Source organism: Lutra lutra, chromosome 6, assembly GCF_902655055.1.
Source record: "Lutra lutra chromosome 6, mLutLut1.2, whole genome shotgun sequence".
In the NCBI taxonomy this organism is placed as follows: Eukaryota; Metazoa; Chordata; class Mammalia; order Carnivora; family Mustelidae; genus Lutra; species Lutra lutra.
This window is the reverse complement of record NC_062283.1, coordinates 3,305,436-3,314,265: the sequence shown is the minus strand read 5'-3', so window position 1 is coordinate 3,314,265 and position 8,830 is coordinate 3,305,436. Positions and strand designations below refer to the sequence as shown.

At 42.3% G+C, this 8,830-nt stretch overlaps 1 protein-coding gene and 1 pseudogene across 1 annotated transcript; one reads left to right on the top strand and one right to left on the bottom strand.

Moving 5' to 3' along the window:
* Positions 1–497: 497 nt before the first annotated feature.
* Positions 498–890, bottom strand: LOC125102448 (histone H2A type 1-A-like; annotated as a pseudogene).
* Positions 891–1,185: 295 nt separating this feature from the next.
* Positions 1,186–1,614, top strand: LOC125102053 (histone H2B type 1-A). Its single transcript, XM_047732744.1, has one exon. The coding sequence runs from the start codon at positions 1,208–1,210 to the stop codon at positions 1,589–1,591; it is 384 nt and encodes a 127-aa protein (XP_047588700.1). The 5' UTR covers positions 1,186–1,207; the 3' UTR covers positions 1,592–1,614.
* Positions 1,615–8,830: the final 7,216 nt, after the last annotated feature.

Sequence of the window (8,830 nt, the reverse complement as noted above, 5' to 3'; positions counted from 1 at the left end):
CTAAGTGGTGGTTGCAAAGATAAGAGTAATTACAGTTCCTTCTCCCAGTGACTCCAGTATGTGGTGACTCAACTTTGTTGTCTGGGGTGCCTGGGTGGTGGCTCAGTCGGTTATGTAGACTCTTGATTTCTGCTCAGGTCATGATTAGGGTCCTGAGATTAAAGTCTCCAGGGGGATCTACACAGAACATGGAAACTGCTTCAGATTCTCTCTCCTTCCCAAAAAAATCTTCCTTGCTGACCAACCACTTACAGGAAGGCTTGTTGATCCTTAACAGCTTTAAAACTCAGAAGAACCCGTTAGCAGAACCAAAGGTCTGGTGTGCGGGGATTTTTTTACCAGGATTCATGGCACATGCATGTACGTGTATGTAGACAACTCACATACATGGCAGTTTATGCACAGCCTTCACTGATCATTTGAGTGGCTCTGAAAAGAGCCTTTGGTTTTTCTTCACCAAACGTTCAGGTCACTCACTAGGATGCATGACTTGTTAACTATTTGCTCTGGACTTTGTGGTGGTGGCTCTCAGTCTTCTTGGGCAGCAGCACGGCCTGGATGTTGGGCAGGACACCACCTTGCACGATGGTGACGCGGCCCAGAAGCTTGTTGAGCTCCTCGTCATTGCGGATGGCCAACTGTAAATGGCGCGGGATGATGCGCGTCTTCTTGTCCTGAGACGCATTGCCCGCCAACTCTAGAATCTCTGCAGTGAGGTATTCCAGCACGGCCGCCAGGTACACGGGTGCACCAGCCCCAGTGCGCTCTGCATAGTTGCCCTTTCAGAGCAGACGGTGGATTCGGCCCACTGGGAACTGGAGGCCTGCTCTAGATGACCTGGATTTGGCCTTAGTGCATGCTTTGCCACCCTGCTTCCCACGCCCAGACATAACTGAGTGCACTGCAGCAAACCAACCGCTAGGGACGCTACTGGGCCTATTTATAGTCTGATAGTAGGCTGTGATTTGCTGTCTGATTGGCTGACAGCTATCTAGCCAATCAGAAAGCCTCGCCAGAATCACCTCATTTACATTCACGCCACTGCCCACTAACCAATCAGACGGTGTCTGCTCAACGCGTCACTTCAGAGCTGTGCCTATAAATACTGCTCTCGCCAGCCTCCAGCGCTCTTCGCTTACTTGGTGCGTACTGGAGCGGTTAGAGCTGTAACTGGAGAGCTGTAACGCTATAGAGCTGTACACTCATCATGCCAGAGCTGACTTCAAAGGGCACGACCATTTCCAAGAAGGGCTTCAAAAAAGCTGTAACTAAAACTCAGAAGAAAGAAGGAAAGAAGCGCAAGAGATGCCGCAAAGAGAGCTATTCCATTTACATCTATAAGGTGCTGAAGCAGGTGCACCCTGACACCGGCATCTCTTCAAAAGCCATGAGCATCATGAATTCCTTTGTTACGGACATCTTCGAGCGCATCGCGGGCGAGGCGTCCCGCCTGGCGCACTACAACAAGCGCTCGACCATCACGTCCAGGGAGATCCAGACGGCCGTGCGCCTGCTGCTGCCCGGGGAGCTGGCCAAGCACGCCGTGTCCGAGGGCACCAAGGCCGTCACCAAGTACACCAGTTCCAAGTGAACTAACCCAAGTAAGCGTCCTCCCCTAAATAACCCAACGGCTCTTTTCAGAGCCACTTAAATTTCCTGGAGAAGGGCTGTGGGCTCTCCCCTGACTGGGCACAGTCCCTATATTGTGGCAAGCTGAGAATTAAAAAATTTGTTTAGAAAACCGGTGAAAGTAGCTAGTTCCACTTGAACAGTGACTTGTTCAGCCAGTTTAGGACCAAATAGTGCTGTAAAAAGAAAAACCTGCAACTGAAGTTGCCTGAGTACTGTCCCCAATGGTGCCAAGATTCACATTACATGCTAGGGCTACTGGTATTTTCCATGGGAGCCCTGAGCATCTTAATAGGAGAAATTCTCCAGTACTAGTACAAGTTCTGAGAAGCAGACTGGGATGTTGAAGAGCCTAAACGGCTCACAAGGAATGCAGCAAGGGTTTTTTTGTTTTTTGTTTTTGTTTTGCTTTGTTTTGTTTTAGGATAGCACAGCAGAGCAGAAGGAGAGGGCCAAGGAGAGGGCCAAGGAGAGCCGGAAATGGGGCTGGTTCCCAAGACCTTGATATCATGACCTGAGCTGAAGGGAGGTGCTTTAACTGAGCCACTCAGGTGGCCCTGTAGCAGGCCTTTGTCCAAAAATCTTCCCCAACAGAAGCCAAGGGCCTGAAGCTGTGGAGAGCTCTTGGGACCCTAGGGAATTCTGGAGAATATTAATGGTATTTTGCTTCCTGTTTACTGCTGTGCATGAAATAATTGGTCCTATAGACTACTCTAGCTGCCCTCAAGTTGCAGAGTTTGAGGTGCTATCTCTTGGTTCAAGGTCTTCTATGTTAGACGTTCACAGAGGGCATGTTGACACTGAAATGTGTATATGATAGCATATGAGGTTTTCAGATTAGAGCTCACTAACCTGGCTAGTCATAATCAGCTGGTAAACAGTAACTCTAACTGAATCATTTTTACATTGATTTTCTACACCAATGATCACTTGTTCTGTCGTAGGATTGATCATTAAATGGTGTCTGTGTCCTGGGGCGCCTGGGTGGCTCAGTGGGTTGAGCCTCTGCCTTCAGCTCTGGTCATGATCCCAGGGTCCTGGGATAGAGCCCTGCATCAGGCTCTCTATTCGGCGGGGAGCCTGCTTCCCCCTCTCTCTGCCTGCTTGTGATCTCTCTCTGTCAAATAAGTAAGTAGAATCTTAAAAAAAAAAAAAAAATAAATGGTGTTTGTGTCCTGTATCACTGCATCATCTGGACTCTTCTCAGAGAAGCAGACCAGGTACTAAAATCCATACGCGATTGAATTCAATGACCTTAAAAGGGAGGGATCAAATTACTTCCAGCAGACCTGTGATTTAGCTGGAATCCTCAATTTGACTTAATTTAAAGCACTTTTTAAAATGATTTAGAAGTGTATCTATGTTTTCTTCTCACTAAATAAACTTTAGTGCCACCCGACAGTGCCAAGCCTGACACAGCTTTTACCTCAGATTATGTTTTGGTTGCAAATAGCAGGAAGTACCAAATGAGTGAGCTGATAGAATAAGTAATGTCACTAATCAGGATGTCCAAAGGTAAAGAAATTGCAGGAGTGGAATGATCGAAGTCCTGGTTTCATCGCCATGATAGCCTCAGCAATTCTCCACACCCTGACTTCACCGTCATGCTGGCTACAGGCCCAAGTGTTCATGCAGACAGGGTAAAGTAAAAGCAGGAAGAAATAGTCTATTTCACTGGGTCTCTGACTGAGAGCAAGAAAAGCCTTCCCTGAGCATTTCCTTGTCCCTTTTCCTTTTTTTTTTTTTTCTTTCTTTTTTGAGAGAGAGAGAGAGGAGTGCAGAGGAAGAGGGAGAGAGAATCTCAAGCTGACTCCCAGCTCAGCAGGGAACTAACATGGTTCTCACAACCCTGGGATCATGTCCTGATCCCAACCCTGGGATCATGACCTGAGCCAAAGTCAAAAGTCAGATGCTTAACTGACTGAGCCACCCAGACACCCCACCTTCTCTCTTTTCTAAACCTGAGTCTAGTCCGAACACTGCTTGAGCCATTCACCTACAGGGAATGGGACCATGTGCCTGCGATGGGCAAATCAATTTCCTTCATATAAATTTGTCATATTTTTTATTAAGTATAATTCTGGATATTTTCATTCTGCTCTTATTATAAATGGTGTATTTCCCTATTCAAATCTTCTATCATTTAATTGTTCTATGTGAAGGTATTGATACTTGTGCATCATTTTTATATCCTATTATACTTTACTTAATTGACTTAAATTCTTGTTGGCTTTCTGGTAAATTCTGTTGGGTTTTACACTTTTGTGATAATATCTGAAAATAAACATTTTACTGCCTCCTTTTAATTAGCTTGCTTCTAATTTCTTTCTTCTGTCTGATTTCAATGGCTCACAGCCTTCATAATGATGTTAAATAGAAATGAAGAGAGTAGGCATTCCATTTTTTTCTTCACTTTGCCGAAGAACCTTTTGCACTATTCTTCATTAGATATATTTCATCATAATGAGAAATAATTCTTCTTTGTCTACTTTACTGAGAACTCTAAGTTAAGAATGGATATTGAGTTTTAGAAAATGCTTTTTCAGCATCACTGGGGATGCTTCTTTAGACATATTATGATGAGTTATTTTAATAAACTCCCTAATACTGAGTTATCCTTGCAGTTCTGCATAAAACCCGGCTTGGGCATCATGTTGTTCACTTAATTCCTGTTGCCAATATATCACCTACAATTTATGCTTCAATATTATAAATTAGATAATCTCTGTTTTCCTTTTTTGTGTGTAATGGTGTTCAGCTTTTGGTATAAATTTTTATTCAGTTCATAAAAATAATATGGAAGATAATGCTCTTTTTTTTCTTTAAAGATTTATTTGAGAGAGAGAACGTGTGGGCACATGTGCACAGACACACATGAGTTGGGGTTGAGGGAAGGGGAGATGGAGAGAGAGAATCCCAAACTCCCACTGAATGTGGCGCTCAATCCCACAACCCTGAGATCATGACCTGAACCAAAACCAAGAGTCCGATGCTCAATGGACTGAGCCACCCAGGCGCCCCTAGAAAATAACTGTCTTTTTAATACTCTGAAACTGAATACACTGGAATTCTGTTTTCTTGAAAACTCTGGTAAAATTCCCTTTTCAAAACAATGGGTACTTGGTGTCTCTTTTACAGTTGACTGTTCTTTGATCATTTTCCCTATTCTTTTATGAACCTATTCTGCTTAGATTTGCTAATAATTTGTAATAAGTTTTGGTAAAATATATTTTACAAGAAAATCATTTAAAGATATCCTCTTAGAGACAAGCAAATTGGTCTCTAATGGTTTTCTCTCCACCGTGTGTGTAACTACAAGTCCTTTATTATCCCTAATTTTGTGTTTGTGTTTTCTCATTTTTTACAAACCCCATCAGTTACTGGCTAAATCTTTCATTTTTTAAATGTATTCATTTATTATTTGTTTACCTTTACATTTATTATTTTACTGTAATGAAAAATTTAAAAACAGTTTGGCCATTTCTCTTTCTCCAAAGTACTTTTTCTAGGTTTTTCATTATTTAACCTTTGCCTTCCACTGACTCACTTTATTTTTATTTTTTCCTAGCTTCTTTAGTGGGGTGCTTACTTCATAGAGAAAATTTTCACACTGCACAGTTTTGATATAAATGAATTTCAGTTATGACAGTTCAGTTAAATAACACCAATTGTCCAACAACACAGTATGAATTTCAGTAGTGAGTAGATGCATAAATTACAAGCTTCAGCACTGGATCTTTAGTTCATATAAGTCACTGCACAGAAAACAAATGCACATTGTTTTCTATCATGTGTCCGATCATGTCACTTATTTTATTTATATATATTTTTAAAGATTTTATTTATTTGTCAGAGAGAGAGAGAGCACAAGCAGAGGGAGTGGCAGGCAGAGGGAGAAGCAGGCTCCCCTGAGCAAGGAGCCTGATGCAGGACTCTGTCCCAGGACCCCGGGACTGTGACCTGAGCCAAAGGCAGACGTTTAACCAACTGAGCCACCCACGTGTCCCATATCACTTATTTTAAAATGTGTTGGTTTCTGGACACTGCATACGTTAGTTTATGTACAAATAGGAAGTGTGTACTTTTAGTTGCCACTTTGTCTCCCAGTGACAAATGTATATGACAAGAATTGCTCATCAAAAGAGGGATTTGGCCATCAAGATGAAAGTATAAGAAAAAAAAGAAAAATAGTTATCCTGGAAGTGGAATTCAAACTGAATATAAAAGGAGTTCTAGAAGAAACAGCTGGCAGTGGGACTGCTGGCGCTATTGAGAGACTAGCTACATGACCAGAGGAACTCGGGGAAGGTGAACTCACGGACACAAATCGGAATGTGTTTGTGTCGAAAAGGATGAAGATGTTCCAGGGAAAGTGGCTCCGGCAAAACACTTCACAGTACAGGAATTCTCAAAGATATTTTGCAACATTGAAAAGACAAAGAATAAAATGGTGGAAGCTGACACAAATTTAGAAAGAGCCTGACCCTTCACCAAGGTGTAGAAAAGAGGCTCAGTGTGCCCTAAGTTATATGATGAAGAGAAGGCAAGCATGTCCAATTATTTTCACGAAGCTTTTAAAAAAGGAATGACAATTGTAGACATTGCTGCTATAAACATTCGGGTGCATGTGCCCCTTCGGATCACTATGTTTGTATCTTTAGGGTAAATACCCAGCAGTGCAATTGCAGGGTCATAGGGTAGTTCTATTTTCAACATTTTGAGGAACCTCCATGCTGTTTTCCAGAGTGGTTGCACCAGCTTGCATTCCCACCAACAGTGTAGGAGGGTTCCCCTTTCTCCGCATCCTCGCCAGCATCTGTCATTTCCTGACTTGTTAATTTTAGCCATTCTGACTGGTGTGAGGTGATATCTCATGGTGGTTTTGATTTGTATTTCCCTGATGCCGAGTGATATGGAGCACTTTTTCATGTGTCTGTTGGCCATGTGGATGTCTTCTTTGCAGAAATGTCTGTTCATGTCCTCTGCCCATTTCTTGATTGGATTATTTGTTCTTTGGGTGTTGAGTTTGCTAAGTTCTTTATAGATTTTGGACACTAGCCCTTTATCTGATATGTCATTTGCAAATATCTTCTCCCATTCTGTCAGTTGTCTTTTGGTTTTGTTCACTGTTTCCTTTGCTGTGCAAAAGCTTTTGATCTTGATAAAATCCCAAAAGTTCATTTTTGCCCTTGCTTCCCTTGCCTTTGGTGATGTTCCTAGGAAGATGTTGCTGCGGCTGAGGTCGAAGAGGTTGCTGCCTGTGTTCTCCTCGAGGATTTTGATGGATTCCTTTCTCACATTGAGATCCTTCATCCATTTTGAGTCTATTTTCGTGTGTGGTGTAAGGAAATGATCCAATTTCATTTTTCTGCATGTGGCTGTCCAATTTTCCCAACACCATTTATTGAAGAGGCTGTCTTTTTTCCATTGGACATTCTTTCCTGCTTTGTCGAAGATGAGTTGACCATAGAGTTGAGGGTCCATTTCTGGGCTCTCTATTCTGTTCCATTGATCTATGTGTCTGTTTTTGTGCCAGTACCATGCTGTCTTGATGATGACAGCTTTGTAATAGAGCTTGAAGTCCGGAATTGTGATGCCACCAACTTTGGCTTTCTTTTTCAATATTCCTTTGGCTATTTGAGGTCTTTTCTGGTTCCATATAAATTTTAGGATTATTTGTTCCATTTCTTTGAAAAAAATGGATGGTACTTTGATAGGAATTGCATTAAATGTGTAGATTGCTTTAGGTAGCATAGACATTTTCACAATATTTATTCTTCCAATCCAGGAGCATGGAACATGACCTAGATGTCCATCTACAGACGAATGGATAAAGAAGATGTGGTATATATACACAATGGAATACTATGCAGCCATCAAAAGAAATGAAATCTTGCCATTTGCGACGACGTGGATGGAACTAGAGGGTATCATGCTTAGCGAAATAAGTCAATCGGAGAAAGACAACTATCATATGATCTCCCTGATATGAGGGAGAGGAGATGCAACATGGGGGGTTGAGGGGGTAGGAGAAGAGTAAATGAAACAAGATGGGATTGGGAGGGAGACAAACCATAAGTGACTCTTAATCTCACAAAACAAACTGAGGGTTGATGGGGGGAGGGGGTTGGGAGAGGGGGTGGGGTTATGGATATTGGGGAGGGTATGTGCTATGGTGAGTGTTGTGAAGTGTGTAAACCTGGCGATTCGCAGACCTGTACCCCTGGGGATAAAAATATATGTTTATAAAGCTGTAAAAAAAAAAAAAAAAAGAAAGGATGAATACCCAAGTTTTTTTTTTTTTTTAAAGATTTTATTTATTTATTTGAGAGAGAGAGAGACAGTGAGAGAGAGCATGAGCAAGGAGAAGGTCAGAGGGAGAAGCAGACTCCCCATGGAGCTGGGAGCCCGATGTGGGACTTGATCCCGGGAGCCCGGGATCATGACCTGAGCCGAAGGCAGTCGTCCAACCAACTGAGCCACCCAGGCATCCCAATACCCAAGTTTTGTAGCAACATGGACGGGACTGGAAGAGATTATGTTGAGTGAAATAAGTCAAGCAGAGAGAGTCAATTATCATATGGTTTCACTTATTTGTGGAGCATAACAAATAGCATGGAGGACAAGGGGAGATGGAGAGGAGAGGGGAGTTGAGGGAAATTGGAAGGGGAGGTGAACCATGAGAGACTATGGACTCTGAAAAACGATCTGGGAATTTTGAAGGGGTGGGGGGTGGGAGGTTGGGGGCACCAGGTGGTGGGTATTGTGGAGGGCACAGATTGCATGGAGCACTGGGTGTGGTGTAAAAATTAATGAATACTGTTATGCTGAAAAAATAAAAAAATTAAAAAAAAAAAAAGATGTAAGTTGAAGTCAAAAAAAAAAAAAAAGGAATGACACTGGGGCACCTGGGTGGCTCAGTGGTTTAAGCCTCTGCCTTCAGCTCAGGTCATGATCTCAGGGTCCAGGGATCGAGCCCCACATTGGGCTCTCTGCTCAGCAGGGAGCCTGCTTCCACCCCCTCTCTCTGCCTGCTTCTCTGCCTACTTGTAATCTCCGTCTGTCAAATAAAAAAAAAAAAAAAAAAAAGGAATGACACTTTAATTATTTAATGGTTTTAATATTTTATTTTTTTTTCTTTTTTTTTAGGTTTTTTTTTTTTTTTGGTTTTAATATTTTAAAGCACAATGTCCTACATATT

Bases quoted from the DNA above. Each gene is read 5' to 3' on its own strand.
- LOC125102053 (XM_047732744.1), top strand. From the start codon at position 1,208: ATGCCAGAGCTGACTTCAAAGGGCACGACCATTTCCAAGAAGGGCTTC.